At 42.5% G+C, this 20,900-nt stretch overlaps 1 protein-coding gene across 1 annotated transcript in view; it reads right to left on the bottom strand.

Moving 5' to 3' along the window:
- Positions 1-20,900, bottom strand: part of macrod2 (mono-ADP ribosylhydrolase 2) — a gene marked incomplete at its 3' end in the record, with an annotated part of 392,791 nt that overhangs the window by 70,137 nt on the left and 301,754 nt on the right. The window contains 1 exon segment of the mRNA XM_084561793.1: positions 12,397-12,470. Coding sequence (XP_084417919.1) covers positions 12,397-12,470 — 74 coding nt within the window.

The following is a 20,900-nucleotide window of genomic DNA, read 5'->3' on the forward strand; positions in this document are numbered from 1 at the left end:
GAATTAATCTCATTTACATTTTATTTTTTTGACATTTCAAAGATTTATGAGACAGTTGGGAAAAAAATATGACTCTGTGACAACTTGCATTAATGCCTCCCAGGAACAAGGAAAAAGGCAATCGTCATTCGATTTATAACATGAACTTTTGGGGTTTTTACGATTAAGGACAGATATCTGATAGAAACGCATGAAAGTGCTGAAAAATCCCACAGCCAGACAGACATTTGAGATAATCAATAGAGTTCCCATAGGAGAATGGGCGTCTGCAGCATAACCTCATTCTTTGAGAAAATGGTGTGCGCTCAGTCTGAGGTTTGCCCTCTTCAGATGAGAAAGCGGAAACAGTGCACATAAAAGTGAACCAGATTTACCAGAAAACTCTGGAATACTCCTTCAGATATTAGATTTGATGTCCATCAAAGCTTTTATGAAAAACTCTATTTGTGGTGTTCACATTACAGACGGAAAGTGCTTTTTATCCCCTAACTGTGGACAAAACTAATCCGTTGACTTCATGAAGGAGTACGTTTTCAGTTCAGCAGTCAGTGGAGACTCTTAACAGTGACTAAAAAATACCCCATTGGTTGCAGAAACATGTCATAGTGAACATCAGATTTATAGATTAACTAAGATTAGACAATTGAGATGAATTGTGTAAAAGTTGACGATATATATATAAAAAAAGAAAATCATATCTGCCTTATCATATCTGTCTTTGTACAGTTTGGGCAATTCAAATCCTCCGATAAGCAGCCCAACGGCATGTTTAGATACACTCTGCTCTTCCCCACTCCAGTTCCGCCTTTTGCTCTACCAAGAGGAAGTCATAAAAGCAGTAGACAAGTAAAACCTCATAGCAGCACTACTTTAGCTATGCTGGTCGAGCAGGGACAGACTCTGGTGTGCTGTCAAAGTTCAGCACATAAATAGTAATTCAGTGCTCCAGGCGAGAAGCACACTGAAGTGTACCGGGGACCACTCTACAGGACGACAGCTTCTGAATGGTCGGCGCTGAATGAAAAAATAGGAAACACAGAGAATACGGGCTGATAAGAAAGATTCCGCGCATCGGCTGCTCTCTTTAATATGTCTGGGATAAGGAGGGACAACCATTGTCAGCCTCTTAAATGAGAACGAGGAGTTTGGGCTGTTAAAAATCGAAGAACCCTGAGCTCTGAATTGCAGTGAGTGTTCAGGATTTATGTAGGCATGTTTATAGATTTAAAATTCAAATAGAGTTTATCACCATAATAAAACATTTCACACAGAAATATAGGCTTAACAGTGATTACACAACTTACATTTACTTTGCTTTAATACAGGGGTGTTAAAACTCATTTTAGCTCAGGGGCCACATACACCCCAATTTGATCTCAAGATAATAGCATAATAACCTATAAGTAACAACAACTCCAGATTTTTTTGTTTGTTTGTTTTAGTGCAAAGAAGAACAAGTAAATTAGGAGAATGTTAATAAGTGAAAAATAAGTGCAATTTGGGCACATTGCTGTCTGCTGTAGTCCTGGGTCTCAGTGTTGTGTTCTGTCCACTTCTCTTACTAAAATAGTGGGCAAATTAGTGATTTATTGTCATTAAAAAATGGCAGTCTTCTATGTAATTTTCACACTTTGTAAATTCATGCTGCGGGCCAGATTAGACCCTCTGGTGGGACGATTTTGGTTTTGGCCCGCGGGCCGTATGTTTGACAGTTGTGCTTCTATATATATATATATACACTCTGCAATACATTATTGAAATTGAAATACTCAATTTCAGCTAGCTTCTCACTGATTAAGCCCCAGGGAGGGAAATCCGACAATATAGAATCAACCAATGCAAACAAGTGAAATAAATAGTATTACGGAGAAGCAGAGAGGCAATATAAGAGATTGCCCTGAGAGAGCGTAATGGAAAAGGACTTGTTCTGTCACAGCCTCTCATGGTGATAGAATGCCACGTGTTCCCTTCTGACAGTGTGATATTGGCTTGGCACGAGCTTGATGAATGTATCTGCTATAAGTCAGACAAACCCCCAGCCTTCCTGGAACACCACTTTCTGAGATGTTTATGCCAGGGTATAGGGACAGACATTGTGTAATAGAAACGAGACCATTGTCTGAAATGGGTTTATGTAAAGAGGGCAAGCCCAATTTCAGTTCTAGCTATTATTTCAAATGGAAGGTTATTGCTCCTTGTGGTTAGATGCACTGAAGCTTGGAGAATAAACACGGGCATTTGGCCGGGGTGACTTTGCAACACCCCTTGAGAGAATGGGCCGTAACTTTCTGGGGCTCGGTTGTGGCAGAAGGTGAAGGGAAGGAAAAAAAAAAAGTGGCAAAGGATGGGTGATGAGAGAATGAGGGGAAACCTTTCCCTGGGCAGGTGATGACCCAGCCCAGACCACCTGGCTTCCTGCCACGGTCAAGCAATTAATGCTGCCCTCCTTTGATTACGCACGACAGCCTGAGGATACAACAGGCCAGCAGATAATGTCTGGTCCAGGAACGTTGCACGAGGCAAAGAGGAGACAGCTCAGACGAAGGTTCAAGCTTGGGTCGCATTGTTAACATACACAGCCGTTATAAACATCAGAAAAATAAGCCGCTTTACTTAATTATTTTTGCATTTGCATAGTAATGTGACATAAACACGCCTGGATGTCTCTAGGCCTTGTCACCCCTGCCCACACTTTCACCAACCTGGCTTCATCTCTGCGGTTAATATTAGAATTCACACTGAGAAAAAATGGTCTTTAAAAAAAATAAAATAAAAAATGTTCATACAGGAGATGACAGTGTGAGTTGAGCTGTAAGACACTGCATGGCTCCTCTGCAGCTTCCTGTATCACCTCAGATGTGTCTGAAAGACTAAAAGAAAAAGTAAGTCATGGCGCTAGACAATAAAGCCGAATATCCAAATTCAAGTTCACAAGCCTTCACACAGCTAGTGCCTCCTGCACTATCTACCACCTTTCTCACCATCCTCTACCATGTAGCTGACCTTAGTGCTCAGACTTATCTCCGAAGCCCTGTAGAGTTACAACATGTACCACTCCCACAGTTCCAGCCCCACAGAGACGTATGCCCTTTTCAATCCGCAATGTGAAGAGGGTCGGTTAAGTTAAAAAGTAACAGTCAAACAACAACATAACCTACTGTGAGTAATTAATGTACAAGGGGTGGTAAAAATTAGACATACGCACCTGGACACACACGAACTGGACCACAGCTTAAAACAGCACTTTTCCTGCAGCTCTACAGACAGCTCTCTTAGAAAAGGTAAACTGCACAGCGGATTAGCCCCTCAGAACTCAGCATGACTCGAACTAAACCGCAGCTTCAACCTTTAACACAACTTTGAAGAGCACTGACACCATTTTCTGGTTCACCAAATCAATTGAGCACCACTGGAAATATGAGCATTCTCCTACTGAATAGCCTTCCACTGGTCCATGCGAAATTTTATTATAATGGAATCTTTTGATGAAGACAAAGTGACTTAAGCGCAGACAGTGTTTGTGTGGTGTATTTTTTTTTTCGAAATTCCCACAGAAATAAAACCCATGAACTTGACGGGAACATGCGTGACATGACATATGCAAACATCAGACCGTTTTTGCCGTCCTAACTGTAGCAACCCTTAGTTCTGAATACAACCTTGGGCAAAAAAGTGCCCTGATCAAGTAATTTATGCTTAGAAATAAAACATTGACTTTCAAATGCACCACCGCCTGAAGCCAGGCTTTGAGGCTGATTTGATCCCCCTTTGAGATGGTGAGAGATATGGCCCATTCCCCCTAATCACATGCCAGAGACCGTGCAATCACACAGCAACAGCTAAAGTAATCACTCCGGTGGTCTCCATCCTCCGCCCTGAACTGAGCCTCAACCCTACAGCATCAGGGGCACTGGGAGCTCCTGCATATGTGCTCCTCATACAGAAAGGGATACACGGCGAGCTGCAGTGCTGTAGCCCAATATTCACACTGAAAGCGCGTTTGTTGATGACATTGTGACTCATGACCAACTGTGAATGTTGAAAGAGTAGTGACCCCACGCAGCTACAAATGTTTTAACAAAAAAGGCTGAACGTTTCGTGGGGGCTCAGTCATTGCCTTTCGCTGTGTGAACACGGTACTGAAGTTTGCAGTACATTGCCCCACAAGTCTCCACATGATGGATGTAACCTACCCTCAGCTGCATTTTTAAAGATCTTTCCTCTTGTACCAATACAGTACTCGGAGTTAGGATGGTGTTTTTGACTTCTGTGCGTTCTTGTGCTTTTTAAGTCAGAATGTGGAGACAAGCTGAGGCTACAAACAAGTTTTTCAAAAAAAGAAAACACACATTGAAAGCAGTTTTCCGTATTTGTGTGACAGCAAAGCGCGAAAGAAAAAGTGTGATGTTGGGAAATTGTAAGTGAAGGGCATTAACCCTTTATAGGGCACTCATTTAAATACTTGGATTCAGAATTTCAGCCCTAGAGTGTTGTTGTAGAGCAGACTTATTCTCTATAATTATTAACCTTGCAGACCACATTTGACCTGAGAATGTTGCTTTGATCGTCGCTGACTGGCTGGGTGATAACCACACGCTTCTCGAAATCACCAAGAGGCACGGGGACGCAATTTAAAATGTGTTCGCAAGCCATCACACATGGTTCCTCGCCTGATAGAAGGTTAAGCTTGTGAGTGGCAAAGCTGCAACATTTGCAAGTTTTAGTTTCTTACGTCCGCCATGTTCCTACGTATATGAGGTAAACAGCTCGGCAAGTCGCGTAGCAAGATTTTCACCAGCTTTCTGAGTTATTGTTTCAACTTGAGAGGCATTTTTCCCCACAGTTGTTCAGAAATCACAGTCATGCATGAAACAATATGGTAAGGAAACAAGGGAGAATTTGAAGTTGCAGTAAACTCCTTAACTAATGAATTTATTTTCTGTGGTGATTTTGTAACCATGATGCTTACGGTGTAAAATATGTAAGGTGTGTCTAACCAATAATTTAAATAAGGATTCACCCAACTTGGTTTCAGGTGTAATAAAACACTATTAAATGAGCTTATAGTCCCATATAAGTGATTTACTTTACTGTACATATTCACTGCATAAACAAGCATTTTGCAGTCAATAAGCACTTTATTACAGTGGAAATGCTAACCAAGGTTACGTGTGTGTCCCTGACTTTACGGCTTAATATCAGCACAAGTGCGCTAAAGGACAGTGGAGTGGTCATAATGTTTTTCATCTGTCTCTGCAGGCCATAGATAGACTACATAATTAATGGCTGTGATGAGCGTTCTTGTGACAGCACAGCGGAGGTTTTTTTGCATTGTCTGAACTTGTCTGGTCTTAAAATGAGCTCGATGGGTTATGTACTCAATGCAGGAGCGTACACCGTCTGAACGCACATATATACACACAGACACAAACCCCCCTCCACAGTAAAGGTCTCCACGCTTCAGCGTGGGGTACGACGGTGTAAAATTGTGTTCAAATAGAGTGAATGAGCTAGCTGGAGTTTGATGAGTCTCCTGTCCTCTTCTGAACCAATAGCTCGACCCACCCTTGCTTTATCACGGTGTGCCAGCCTACTGCTATCTCTGCTACACTAAATCAATTAGCATGTCATTAAGATAGCTTGTTCCAGCACAGTAAGCATGGAGTGGGACTACAGTATCTACAGGAGCAGAGAGCTGAACTCAGAGGGCATCACATCTTAGTGTCAGAGCGAGGTGGGCTGCGTTTATTGGCGGTCTCGGCGCATGTGTACGAGAGCATCTGGATATGAGAGACAGCTAACAAATAAACTTCAAGGTCTTTCTCACAAATAAACTGTAGCACCAGAAATCTGTATCACCCCTAAGGACAACTGTGAATTACTTCACAAGGTGTTTGTTTCTTGTCATTTCTGTAATCCTCAATAACAACCACAGGGATTACACTGAAAGCTTTCTTTTCAGTACTCTAGCTTGTTATCACAAGCAGCTCTTCAATTGCTTCCTGAGAGCGAGATGTAATCAATTCAGTGAGCACAGATGTATTTATTCCTTTATTAATACTTTTCATTCTAACATAGCATTCAATATTAATCTTGCTCAGAGAAGAAGAATCAAACGTCACCTGACATTAAAGCGTAAGGTGATCATTCTGCAATTACCAGAAGTAAAGTAACACCTTGGTCTTTGGATATAGATAGAGATGATAGGCTTAATCCCCGTTCGTGCAGAGAGGATTTCTCTCTGAAGGCAAGAGCTCAATCAGAGCACTCAGATAAACACTGACAATACTGTAGCGTTTCCTGCTCATGATAAACTTTTTTTTATCTCTGACGGCGTGAGCGCTTAATCAAAACAGATTTTCCTTTTCACAGATAAAATAAAGAACAAAAAGTTTAAGAACAACTTTCACTGGTGTCAGTTCAGATACTGGATATATAATCTTAAATCTATTTAAACACTGAAACTAGTAATTTTTAAATACACCAACCTGAGGTCAAGGGAATCAAAGAGCACACATCATATTATCCGGAGTGAGCCAGATAATAAAATCCTCAGATCATAAAAGCCATAAAAGCCCCATTCTACTGCCCTGGGCCAAATGGCTGCCAATAACGTATTAGACTACATGGTATGCATTAGCACTGGTGCCAAAAAAGTAATTCTCTGAGAGGGAAAACTAATAAGGCATTCACACACTCTCTCTAAAGCATTTCTATAGCCAATTCTGCAGGTGTTTGAGAGAAAGACCGAAGAGAGAATACAACATTCGGAGGTCAAACTGTGCGTCTCCATCCACGTAAAAGACAGTAGAGTACGTGGTGTTTAGTCATGCTCCTGGCTCCTGATCAGGCCACATCTCCCCGACGTTCTCAGTCGCAGCAGACAATTCAAAGCGGCTAGACACTGACTTCAAACGACCAGTGCTGGCTTTGAACACCATGCCAGTTGCACAGACCATCAGCGGCACATCAGCATCCTCGAGGCATGCGCAGAGCAAATTTGTGCCCCTCTCGACAACAGATGCAACACTTGGCAAAGACTTTTTGCTGGACGCTAGACAACAAAAACACCACGAAGAGGCAATGCGGCAACAGAGAGCTGAAAAAAATACCCCACTTAGCAGCAGCTTCTGTTCCACGAATATTCTCAAAGTGTACGGTCATAGAAAGCATAATTCTTCCACTTACTGCAGTTTAAAGTCCATACGCTAAATGTAAATGAGTACATGTCCTCGCAGATAAATTGGACGCCTTTGTTATTAATATAGAAACATAAATGTAAAACTTCTTGTCAAACTTCTAGTCATATTGGCCCTAATAGATGGACTGTCACTATAAGTTCCCATATTGAAAAGAAATGAAACAAAAATTTCCTTTTGTCTCCAGTGTTTGTATGATTGTGGATATTGGTGGCTGTGTGAATGGGTATCTTTGATGTTTTTTTTGTTTTTTTCCATCTTTGCACTGTTCAGGTGTGGCACATCTAATTTCATTATACTGATGTACAATGACAATAAAGCATTCAATTCAATTCAATTCAACACATTCTCCACTTTTGCACATTTGCTTTAAATCTCTTTGGCTTTTGAACGTTGGACAGCAATTTATTTTTTAAATAATTAAAAAACAAATGAAAAAAACAAACAAACATATGACCCGCGAATTAATAACGAGATCCAATAAAAGTACATATCTTTCTCCAGTATGTAAAAGTATTTATTACAGTTTGCACCTTCTGTTTCAAAGGCAATGTCTCATGTGTGATACAGAGACTAAATAGACATTTTTTGAATTAAATACAGTATAAAATAGAGAATTGTAAATGTGTGACTTGAAGATTCATTTTAAAACTTCCATGAGTATCACATCAAATCCATGGGGAGATATAAAGCTTGTATACCAAAAACTATTTTAGTGTCAAATTTTATTGTCCATTACAATAAAAGATAGTTGTTACTGTATCGATAAAATATGCCTCACATACTCCACTAGCTTGCTGAGGTAAAATACTTCCTAATTGCTCACATTTTGTTAGCTCTGGCTAGCGTTAAACTACCGGAAATAATTTATTGTTAAACACCCTGGAATCGCCTGATACTGAGTTTTAAAGACCACTGAAAGATACTGACAAGACCAATAAAAAACATTAAACTGAAGATAAATTTTCAATTTTTCAATTCCCTCTGACTGAGGGTAATGGAACAGAGACAAGCTTAAAAAGGAGTAGAGACCTTGACTCTGTTTTCTTTTGTGTTCCCTCAGGCTATGCATCATAATTAAATCCTCATGTATAGTAGGGGATAAACAAATATGCGGTTTACTGTCTGCTCACTCGCGTGTTAGATAAAGCTAGTCACAATACAAATGCAATTCACATTTTCTAAAGGTGAACTGCACAATATTGCCCCTGAAATGGTAACCATCCATCTTATTTCGCTGAATGACAATGAATGCCTCAATATTGTCATGTTATAGCTCCGTATGCCAAAACCCAGACAGCCTTCTAAACTGATATCCTTTCACACCCAAGAACACAATCACACGAGACGTACAAAATGGTATTTATTCCGAACAGTCACTTGACATTTGTCACAATGTCTCCAGCCTTGGCTTGAGATGGAAATTATTATCAGGTGCCTTAAATGAGAAATGCTACTAATGTAAACAGATCATCCGCAGAACAGGAAATGGGACGTAAACACCTGTTTTGGGAGCACCACCGGCACGGTGGGGCGCTTAATACTAAAGCCCAAACCAGAGCGATGCTGAAAGGTGAAATCTCCACACATCACTTCTGTCCTGAGCAGCACAGTGCAGCAGAGCTTATTACAGACTCTCAATCTGTCTCAAGTGTTCAGACTGTGTCAGTAATGCAGGGCTGCTGGGCTCTCGAAACGCTTCATTAAAAAGCTTGGCCATCCAGAGCACATCCGTGGCAGCCAAATAAAGTGTCAGACCGCATTTTTCATCTGCAGATTAAACCTATGTAAGCCCGAATTAAACCAAATTAGATCTGAAAATGAGAAATAAACCAAAGCCAGATGAGTGGAGAGGCTTGTCTGCTGTGACCAAGAGGAAACTGCTCCAATGCCATATGGAGAACGGGTTCTGTTGGGTTGTCACTGTCTCTGTATTTGCAACCCCTTATGCATTTTTGAAGAGATTAGAGCCTACTGGTCTGTTGTTTACGCATACACACATATTCTACTTCATTTATCTGTGTGAAGGATACAGGGAAGCAGAGGCTGACCTCCCTTATTCTTTCATCTATTGTGATCTGAAGGATCATTCCTGCACTTGAGTCTCTGTAGATTAAAGGATCTGCTCTTCCTGACCAGGGCGAGGCTGTTTATTCCTCCACAATGAAAGTCTAGGTGCTTTTAAGAGTGAATTTCACGCTGGCATTGGGGGCCTTTGTGCGCCGGCGAGTGCATCAGGGCTGCACTGTGCTGGCCTGGGAGATAAACTTACTGCTAATCAATCACACAGTGTCCTGTTTTTTCATCCTATCCTCTTCCTTGCACACACGCTGCGCACACAAAGTCCTCTGCTATTTGATGTAACAATGTCCTCGAGCCTCCTGTGTGCACATTTCAATCAGTGGGCAATTACAGACCAATAGCTGTGTGTGTGACTACAACCTGACAGATTCAAATGTATCTCAGCTGGATAAAGCACGCTCACACACACGTGGAGCCTGACATACATGGACAATTGTAGTGTCTGTGTCAGTGGAGAGGGTTGCGGCGGGGGGCTATGGTCTCTACTCTATCACCCCCAGTGCGTTAGATCCGCAGCCAGGCCATTGTGCTGATATTCAGCCACAATAGCGGAGTATCTTCCCCAAAGCAGGGTCCTTATCACGGCCCTGAAACAACTTGTCTCTGTGGACGCCCCCACAACACAGGCTCCTCAGGGCTGAGTGCACGGAGCTGGAGGTGAGCAATCTAGCGCTATTGTTTCATGCATGATAAACTGAGCTTCAAACCTCTCATTCTCCCTCTATCTTCCCGAAGCTGTGTGCAATTGGCGATACAAGCTACAGTAGCAATGGTGAACTTCTGATAGCGATACCTCAGGACACATCATCTCATCACTTTCTGACTGCCTTTGAAGAACAGAAAAAAATGAATAATGGAACAACGTGTGACACGGCAACTTGCACAACACTGTACATTCAAGGGTTTTTATTTAGAATGTCTTTATTGACTGTAAGCTGTACGTAGTAAACAACTGTCAGCTCGCGTTTCTCATGACTTGACAGTGCCAAAAGCAGAATCATGTCAGTTATCAATCATGCTGACACTCTGGGTGTGTCAAATGAGAGAACGCCGCAGTGATAAATTACATATCTAAACATATCAGACAAAGCCAGAGGTATTCAGCTTGGAATTTAATATGCAGCAAAACACGGATAATAGCGGAGGCATGCTGCTGTTGCTCCTGGCATTATGAAATTCTGTTAGATATTTGATTTCTGCTTCACTTCTCCTTTGTAAAAGCTGATGTAATTTCTTAGAAATGATATTTCCATTTTATAAATCTGCTTTGGAATGCACCAAGAGTAACAAAGCACCAGGCAACGGTGGATGAACTGAAAATTGGAGGGAAGACCTCCTGCTCCAGTGCCTTGTTGGTTTGCGGTTTGATTGGAAGCCTTTCCAGTGTGAGGAAAATGCTGCTGTGCTTCTGGGTGAAACGCCTCACTTTATTCTCTCTGATCTCGTTAAAAGCTTACTCACTCTTGGTCTAGTTAAAGTTGAGGATCCACTGCTTGTGTGCGCGGAGCTTTGCCAAACACTGTTCGGGGGGAAGCCTCCATAAATGCCTACGCCTCTGCGTAAATTGTAAAATTTCTCACTTGATCCGCCCACACAAGAGATAGCAATATCAGTCAATGCATCACAGAATTGTGACAGTGCAGCCTCCGTACAGCGAGAAGCAATCTCGAATGTGGAATAGCACAACCACAAACGTCAGCTTCGCACATTAGCTTGTTATTTACCGCCAGCAATAGGCTACACAAAACCTTCTCCACGCCACAGAGTTGATGGATTCCCTGACTGCATATTACAGGAATCATCAGGCAGAGAACAAGTGGCGCAAACATAGCACATCAACTGCAAAGTAATCTAGCAACTCCGTATCATTTGGCTGCCTGTTCACAACATCCATAACACCAGCTGAGGGGATGCTGTAGCACGTCAAGCTGTGAGCTTTATAAAACACCTCAATCCACAGTGACGGATATAAACAGCGCCACAGTAAACAGAGATGACCCCCGAAGGTCACCATCGCTCACTGACTCACAAACTGATAAACGTTCCTAAAAGCCTTAAACACCCTCCTGACAACTGGAAAAATTCCATGGACATGAACTAAAAATATATCAAACCGTGAACTACCGCTTCTTAAAGTCATGATACGTCAAATAATAGCGGTAAAAAACTCATCATGGCTAGTATCGCAATTAGTCCTAGCTTTAATTTGGTCATCACAACAGTTTCTCGTTGAGTTTGACCCTGCTAATTAGCGCTAACACATTACAAGATAATAGTGTATAAAGGTGCTGACACACTGGGTAAAGCACAGAGACAATTCACAGTTCTAACAGCTTCAAAGTATGAGCTGATAATCAGTTTCCAATCTGCTTTAGTATCAGTACATGAGTAGAGAAACCAGTATGAAGAAGTAGAACATCAGTGTTTCTCTTCTCTCACTGTCTGGATAAAAATAGTCTTAGTGGGTAAGAGTGTAGCAGCAAATGCGTGTTTGAAATTAAAATACGTTTCCTACAATAGAAGCGGATACATCATGACTGTCATTTCAAATGAATTTAACTACTCATCAACCGTAATGCCTGAAATTGAAGGTGATTATCTGTTTGTCAGATTATGCTACTCCTCATGCGTTTCACTTCAGATGACTGTATGTTTTCCCACCAAATAAACGGTGATGGTACAGTAGCTCTGATCATGACTGACTGGGTGTTTGAGTCTTGAGTCTTTGTAAGGCATAATTATAATCTATCTAATACCAAAAAAAAGGAGATTACTTTATCTGATGTGTTTATGCTCTTTAATGGCTCTCCCCAGCATTGACCAATTAAACTGTCAACAGACCATTTAAGGCCTGATTAGTCTCAGACTGGCTTTTAATTTGATATGCACGCAGACCACAGACTGGATGGCTGATCAAGCAAGGCAGGTGGGTAAGATGTCTGTCTGATACCGATATGCATGACAATTAGGGTTATGTTGTTCCGCTGTGGTCCAATAATTTCCACTCACGGCAAATTGGCAAAACTGCAAAATAGATGGATCCTTCGGAAATGGACAAGCGTCTCCAGATTGACGGCTGTTTATTTTGAACACGCATCATGCCGGCATGTCCTACCTGATCAGGATTCTCTTCAATCCAGCTCTTTACTGTGTCCAGAGCAATGTCAGCTGCAGGCTCATTGGGAAAGCCTGGGAAGAAAGATGGGAAGAAAAATGTCAATAACAATGTCAATACCAGTTGTATTCCAACATGCAGATGCCAAACTGACATCTTCACAGGTAACAGCATTTCCCCTAAATCAATGGTAAGCGGCACAGGCTGCTTGTCTCTGGTAGATTAAACCAGCTGTTGTATAAACTGCTCTAAACGCGTGTCACCAGATGCACAGTGATTTGAAAACACATACAGACATATTTCGGGGGCAACAAAGTGTAGATACGAGCCACGTACAGTACATTATGCACATATCACACCCTCACTCATTACCACCTCGAGTAGAACCGATTAATGTTTTGTCTTTATGGAGAGAATTACACTTCCACGTGTGATCATTTGCGCTACACTATTTTATCAGCTTGCCAGAATTAACATGTAGTAAAGCTAGTGTGGCTAAGAAGCAACGCGGCTAACAGCCACATTCATCGCAACAGCACTGCCAGCAGAGGAAGCCTAACACTGTGTTAACACAACGTACAGATTAGAAAAAAGTAAAGATTTGATTAATTTTTAATAAGGCCAGCTAAGGGAACACTCTGCTGGATGCTGATCTCAAGATCCACTACAGAGAACCTCCGAAAACTGAAACACTTAGAGTGAGCTATTGACTATAAAAGCCTTTGGGCTAGCCTTGCTACAACTAAAGAGTATATATACCATTACCAAAAGAGCTGACAATCTGTTACTGAGCAGTGTTTCAGCTGTCTTCATTTTAAGGTAATTATTGTTGAATTGGGTATTTTGTGCTTTTCACAACAGTTTGCTGAAGCACTTTATTCTTAAGCTTCCGCACAAATCCAGGAGGTAGTAAGAAGTTGCCCTGCAAGCACAACCTTAACACTCGGCGCCCTATGCAAAGTCAAGACCAGAAGTCAACAAAGAAACGTGGCCCATTTCTTCCACTCACAGTGACCCAGTTGAGGATTTAAAACTATACACTCTTCCATAACCCCGACCTTCATAAGTGACCTCAGGTTGCAGTAGACAGTGCCTTCCTCTAACGACAGAGGTCAAGACCCCAATTTCAACCCACGTCACCCGACACAAGGGCCACACCGATGTTGTAACTGGTTAGTTATTGCATCAGTCACAATCTGATATTTTTTCTTTTCCTGGGTCATTGCCACGACTCTAACATTCTCTGACATTCTCTGACCTATGAAACAGCCTTTCAAGTACGACAGCGACCTCTGTCCTTTAAGTCGGATGTAAAGAAAAATTAAAAACCACAAAGTTCCAGCCTTACATTTCCTGAGTGCTTTCATCTCTCACCCAGATCACCTGCTGTCAAAGCCTCTCAATATATATTTTCTAAATACTCTAAATCAACTACCTTTAGAGGCAAGATATTTCATATGAGGCTTTATCCCGGCCGCCTTCACCTTTCTGACTACTGTTATGTCTCTCTTACTTTCTGTTTTTCCTCCCCTCCCCCTTCTTTCTCGACTTGACAGGAGTGGCCGAGTTACACTGCAGAGAGAGGAGGGGATGAAGTGCTGCCGAGCCATAGCTGAGCTCCTGTTTCAGCTCAGGGTGAAGCAAGATGTGAGCTGCATACCAGGCAGCAGTGACAGCCAGTCTGCTCCTATGGCTCTGTTAGGCACCGTCTACAGACAGTGCACAGCCCATTCACACGGCTTTCAAGACGCCCCAGGAGCTGCGTGTGCTCAGAACCTAATCCTGAATGCCAAATCAGTCTGCAGGTCACCTGACTCCACTTGTCTCCCAAGCACACTTAACCTTTTTAGCGGCTTCACCTTTTTGTGCTGAGGTTTTATTTTCGAATAACCGTTCCCGCACCTTTGCAGGTGTACCGACACTCCGACTCACACGTCAAGTAACATAGGCAAACAGATGCGCGGAAGACGAGGAAGCTGTGGAAAAAAGATCCGCCGAGATGGGACCAGCTGTTTAGGAAGAGCACACGCAAAGAGAGGTGTCGCAGAAGTAAGCACATAAACACGTGAGACAAATCAAAGAAGTAAGGACCAGACGTTGTGCTCACACTGTGCCACCTTATGAGAGTTGAACAGAAGTGCATTAAGTTTGGAGCCAAAAACAGACCTAAATTATCGTTATAGTGCATTTTGGTCAAGAAAATTGAGTAGATAGCATTGAGTACATATAATCTATTTAGTGTGGAGTTTCTACAAATGCTCTATTGATTTGAGAGCTATACCTATTAATCATAGCACGGCTAAAAAGGGAGAAAGAGAGAGAAAGGTGAAAACATATAAAAGGAAATTGGAATGATAGATGTAAACAACCTGGGCAAGGAGATGACAGAAGGGGAGTTAGAAAGCTGGAAAAAAGGTGTCAGCGCGGCTGGGGGCAGCCTGGCAGAAGAACCCTGCTCGACAGCAACATCAACGGCACAAGGTCAGCAGCAGTTCGAGTGCATCAGCAGCTCTCTCTCATCATTTGTCTCCTCCACAGTATGCACTACTTTTAACTTTCCTCACCTCTCCTCTCTTTGCCTCTCTGTCCCTGTCAGCTTGGGCAGGCATGGTCATATGGTGAAAAAAAACAAAAAAAACAGGTAGAATAAAAAAAATAAAAAATAAAAAAATACCCCCAGTCCTCACTTCCACCACAGGAGTCACAGCATCGTTGATAGCGGCGCTGACACGGTGCACTTTCTGAATGATGCACAGAAACGCATGGAGAGAGTCGGCTCTTTTATATGCTCAAGTACACACAGAATGAAGAAGTTCAGGGTTCTACTTCTGCGTCCTCACCCACCCCCAACACCTCCTTCTCACTCTTTTCTATTTGCTGTGTGGAGGGTTCAGTAAAAGCCAATCTGTCAGGTGGTGGGGAGCTGGCGTCAAGCACGGTGATGGTGGGCCCTCTAGGGTCCCTGCACTACTTGGCTCAGCTCTCTCCTATGCTGGGAATACGGTCGGCTCAGGGAGATTTGTCTTAGTGAGGTGCACTGATGGGATATGTGCAGCGCAGCGCCACTGATGAGGGCTCAGGTGGTGCAGTGTTATTCCTGCTGAAGGCTCCTCTACTTCATCACCAGGCAGAGCGGAGCATCCACAGAGGAAAAGAGGGGGGGGAGACTATGACACGTGCCATGTGGACAAAAGGGGCAAAGTGGCACAATAGGATTACATAACACTCGCATAGCACAGCCAACAATGTGGACGGCAGTAGCGGTTACTGGTCCGGAGACTCACAACAAATTTGGATTGGGGTCAGAAAGAATTCAGTTAGGTAATTAGTGAATGTGACCTGTGGAAACTGCATGGCTTTTCAGTTAGTGTTCATGAAATCATTTCATCCTTGACTAATTTTAAGCCAATTAAAACGCATGATTAAATGATCTGAGAAAAAATGGCTTGCTTTAATTTCCTTATAAATAAAAGGCACATTTTCATCCGCGTCCTGAATCTGATTCAGCTTAAAACAGAATTCATATCTGCATTTTATTCCCAAGATCTTGTGGTTGTCGTTAATATGAAGAGAAGGAGAGCTCGCTCTAATCTCCGATGCAACCAAGAGACAAGTTCTCTCTTAGTCATATGCAAAAACACCTATTATTAACACTTGTGCAACACTCTAGGTGCTTTTCGAGAAATTTTTTAGTTTTATGTATTTTGTACAGTGCAAAAACCAGGGTGAGCTATTCGGTAGCTCAAACATGGACACAGTTATTCTGTTCATAATGAATAATGCTCAGATTCACGCTCTGCCTTGATTCTATAAAAGTTGGAGAAGAGAAGTTCATGTTCGAGAATATCCACTGAACTGTATCCTAGGGAGAAATAATAATGTGTACTCTGCCTTAGGGGGAAATTTTTGCTTTAGGACCAAGCTAGACCGTACGTCTGTTAACTTTTGCAGCATACTCATGTAAGCTAAGGTGTTTTTTCTCTGCTGAGAAGAAGCTGCATCATCTGATAAAAACCGCAGAAGGAAGCCAACAAGCAACAACACATGTCTGAGTTATGATACGTTCCCATTCTTCATGTGCAAATATCTGGGTAGGCTGTAGATACATACTGCAGATCACACCGGTTTTGTTTTTCCTGAGTGAGCTTATACTGAGAGTGGAATACCACATCCCTGTGTTATTTTAGGGTTTTGTAATTTCTAGTTTTCCCTTTTTTATTTCTTCTTTTTGCAATGTTTTTTTTGTAACTATGCGTGCCCCTAGTTTGATAAAATAAAAAAAGAAAGATACAATGCCTGAATTCTTCAAAAATACAAAAAAGTACAGCTATTCTCCCCACGAGGAAGAAATTGCTTTGTTGTCCTGCTTCGTTGCTCCTCAGTTGGTCGAGTTCACATCGCCATTTATTTTGATGAGCTGTCTACTTTGAAGTGGCATATTGCCCGAGGCGGAGGTAGCTGGCGCTGGTAAAATTCACCACAGGCATAAAAATGGCAGTAAACAGATGTGCTACAATAAAAAAAACAAAAAAAAAACACAAGAAAACCAAATGCTTTTATGCTCACGACGCTAATGTTTGCCTGTTTTTTTTAAAGGTCTTTAACAAGAGTTAGATTAGTTAGAGTTAGTTTTTGGATAGATAAACTGTTCTCAGAAACCGAATTTTCAGGAAAATGTTTGAAATAAATGTTAATAAAACATAGATAATCCTGCCCTGTCTTTGAAGACCCTTCTTAGATCAGACAGGAGGGTTGGAATCATTTTAGTGCTATATAACACAATGTAGATTAGTCGGCTGTGGGTTGGGCAGCAGGAGAAAATCATTAAGTGCAGGGCAGCTGAGGGTTGCTCTAGTCGAGGGCAGTGGTGCCGTGTGTTCATCTGGAAAGCGAGCGGGGAACAGGGTTGTCACCCCATCAGGGCCCAGAGGAGAGGTGAGGTGACCCGGGGTGGAGGACAGAGTAGCGCCCCAGGACTCTAGACGCCAAAGCACGGGTGTCAAATGGCCCGGATCTGCTCCTACACAAACACTGGGAAACGACAGCAGGGCTGTGACCATGACCGACTTTGCAGCCCGTAGAAGGAGACAGAGACAAAGAGGGATGGGAGGGTGCTATGTGAGGAGGAAGAGAGGCAGAAAAAGAGGTGGGAAGACAGAAAGCAGTCTCCGTGGCACAACAGATGATGACCTTCCTTGGAAACATTCCATATAGGTGATACCGTGCTTTGTCCTACATGCTAAAATTAACATTTGACATTTTACTTTTTTAAAAACATTCTGCAGAGTGTGTGATTTGTAAAAGTTTAATGCTCAACCAAGTTTCTCAAAAGCCTAAATCTATTGTCCTGTGGGTGGGAAGTATTTTTACATTTGGCTTGTCATCCATGAAAATGGTGGAGCAAGGCTAGCGTTGAGTACAGTGCACTCTGTGTGACTGTGTGTTAAATGGGCAACGCAGCTCCTGTTCCCTCTGAGCACACACTCTGCCGCCCACTGTTACAGCATACTGCCTCTGTGTACCTTAAAATTCCTAACCCAGCTGGACTAAGCTCAATGTCGTAAAGCCCAGGTTTTAAGAAAAAAGGGGGAAACTTGCCCAGGCCATGTCTGGTAAGCCAGCAGCAAGCCATCACTGTTGAATGATAAGGTACCATGAATGTCTTCAACCTTCCTAATCCTAGACAGGGATGGAGAGAGCCAGAGCATGATGCTGGCTAGAGAAAAAAAAAAAATCTTAGCTGACACCTTTGATCTGGACAGTACAAGGGAACATACCAGTAGAGCTTGGGTGGATTACATCCGCATATCTCCCACTGCCACCAGTCAGTGCTGAAACTCCTTTGTCAACAATCCTCAGATCCGTCACAGAGACAGATGAGCCAAAGGTGGAGGGTTAGCAGTAAACATTGTCCGAAGAGCAGCAGCATTGCTGTTCTGATAGCGTCATAAACGCATTTGTGCAAAGGCATCTGTCAGGCAAATAGCAGACATAATGCTCATGTCCTTGCTTTCACATCACGGGTGAGCCATTGAGCCCTCCATGCAAAGACTGATCTTAGTAGACGTCTCTAAAACATAAACTTACAAGGCTGTTGGAATGTGCTCTTTTTTCAGCAGCTGAGACAAAATATATACGTCTTAAAATAGATATTTTTTTTGTACGGTATGTGGCTTTGCTTGTGTATTCGCACATATGAAAGTTGTGTGAAGGAGAAAAATAACTACAAGAGACAAAGAGAGACAAGAGACAAGAGCAAATGTATGGGAGGCAAGACAGAAAAGGAAAGGATACAAAAGGGGGGAAATGACCTTTCTAAGTTGAGGTAGTTGGACTCTTGGCACTGATCCTGTGAGACATTGAGAGGTGTCTCCTCCTTGTAAAGAATAATCCATTTAATCCGGGGTCGCATGGCGGTGATTGATGTGCAGACAGGAGCAGCACTTAATAACCTCTATCATGCTGGGTGACCTCGTGGCCCACGGTGGGCACCAGTTTGTTTATGGGTGGTACCTCCGACACACTATCGTGCAGAAATTCTGTTGTGGCTAATGGGCCGGACTGAGGAATTGGACTGTCAGCGCAGTGTGAGCCCTCATTTTCTTTTCCGAGCGTCTAAGGCGCCCCATGCGCACCACCTCTACTACACCCAGCCTCCCTGTTCTGCCATCATCTGTCAGCGGTGACTGAGTCCTCTGGAATATGGAGGCGTGAGAGAGAGTGTCAATTAGCATTAACTTCCCTGACAAATCTGTTTTTCCCGTCACAAAGGCCCGGATAACTTGTTCCTGATTCTTCTCTGTCACAATGTTGGGGACACCGGATTTGTTTTCCCAATGCAATTCAAGTGTGGAAATGGGTCAGTGTGTATAACTATAGTACCCGCCTGCACGACAGTGTACACGTATACAAAACAACAGTTAAAGCTGTGTATATTCCATACACGCAGAAAGATATAAAGAGAGAGGAAGAGCTCGGGAAGATGTGACATTCACACTAAAACGCTTTTGTTTACATTGCTGGAATGGAGGCCGACCTTAAAGGTTATCTTAAATGTACATAAAATGTCAAAACTACCTGACAAGAGAGCAGGGCCTCTTTCAGAATAAGGCAGCACTCAGGGGCTCGGGGAGGGGCAGCCACAAAGAACAACATCACAGCATACTGTATTTCCTTTGAAACTCCCTCCTCTATTTGCCCTCTACTGTGTGAGGATCTTTAGCCTTAATCAGCTATATTGTTCAGTGGAGATGCAGCTATGTGAAGCGCTAAGCTGTTTATTTATTGAACAGGCTGTTTAATTCCTCCCCTCCACTGCATGCTTGGCTCTGCACAGAGCATCCCTTTGATGTGAGGGGGCTCCTGGTGGAGTGGTAGGACAGGCTCCCACTGGCAATGCTGCACGCGGTACCACAGCGAAACAACAATAAGTAGTGCCCTTGTCAGCGGCGTACTGTACAAACAATGACCCCCTCTCGCCTGCATGCATTCGGCTGCCTTTGTGTCACTACAGTAGAGCTGTATTATTCAAAAACTGACTTTTATGTAACGAAAAATTCCTGCATTTGCTTTAACACAACTGGCAAAAGTGTAATCAACAATAATGAGCATGCTTTAAAAGCAATCTTCATCATTATCAGAATCCGCTACGAGTCAAACACAATTAAGACACTGACAAATAACCAGCGAGGGAGAAAAGAGAGAGACTTCTATAGTTAATTTCTTATAATTAACACTTCAGTAATGGCCATTTTGAGAAGTGCGCATAGACAGGTGGCGGAAAACTGACAATACCGCAAAGAAAGGTGTTGAGAGGAAATTATGCTGTGCGGTAAACTCTGTGAATTGCAAAGTGACGGGAGGGAAATGTTCAATATCCCAAGAGGGAAGTGTTCCATCCAGCGCAGGGTGCGTAATTATAAACAGGTTGTGATTTACTGGCACACTTTACAACACACACACTGGTCTTCACTAACTGCGCATCAGGATGTTCATCCCACTTGGACTTTATATTTACATGCATGGGGAAGTTTTCTGCTGGTTTAATGAGCACCGACGAAGTTTGTCAGGTTCCATAATCAAAGCTTTGTGTGTAGTATTTCAGCGTGAGACTTGGTGACAGCTGCCAGAGAGTTATAGTCCAGGTTTAATAAAGGGAAGAGGGAGTGATGGCTTTGGTTTGAAATTGCATCGCTTTGTTATGACAAACAGATGTAAGTCAGCCGGTATGAGTGTGCACGGTTATTTTTATGCTCCCCAATGACTTATACGTTATTTTAATTTTTTTTCACTCTGTAAATAGCTAAAAACTACAATTATGGACATAACAGAAATCTTTTATTAAGACATTTTTACACAACTGGCATATGTCTAACCTCCTATATGTGTTTAGGAACATTGTAAGCTGACCATTCATGCTCATTTTATCAGTCAGTAGTATTTTTTGAGTTCATAGCCTTGCTAAACTTCCTTCTGGTGAGAAGAGGAGCGCATTACTGCTTTTC

This window comes from Chelon labrosus (genome assembly GCF_963514085.1).
Source record: "Chelon labrosus genome assembly, chromosome: 15".
Taxonomy (NCBI): domain Eukaryota; kingdom Metazoa; phylum Chordata; class Actinopteri; order Mugiliformes; family Mugilidae; genus Chelon; species Chelon labrosus.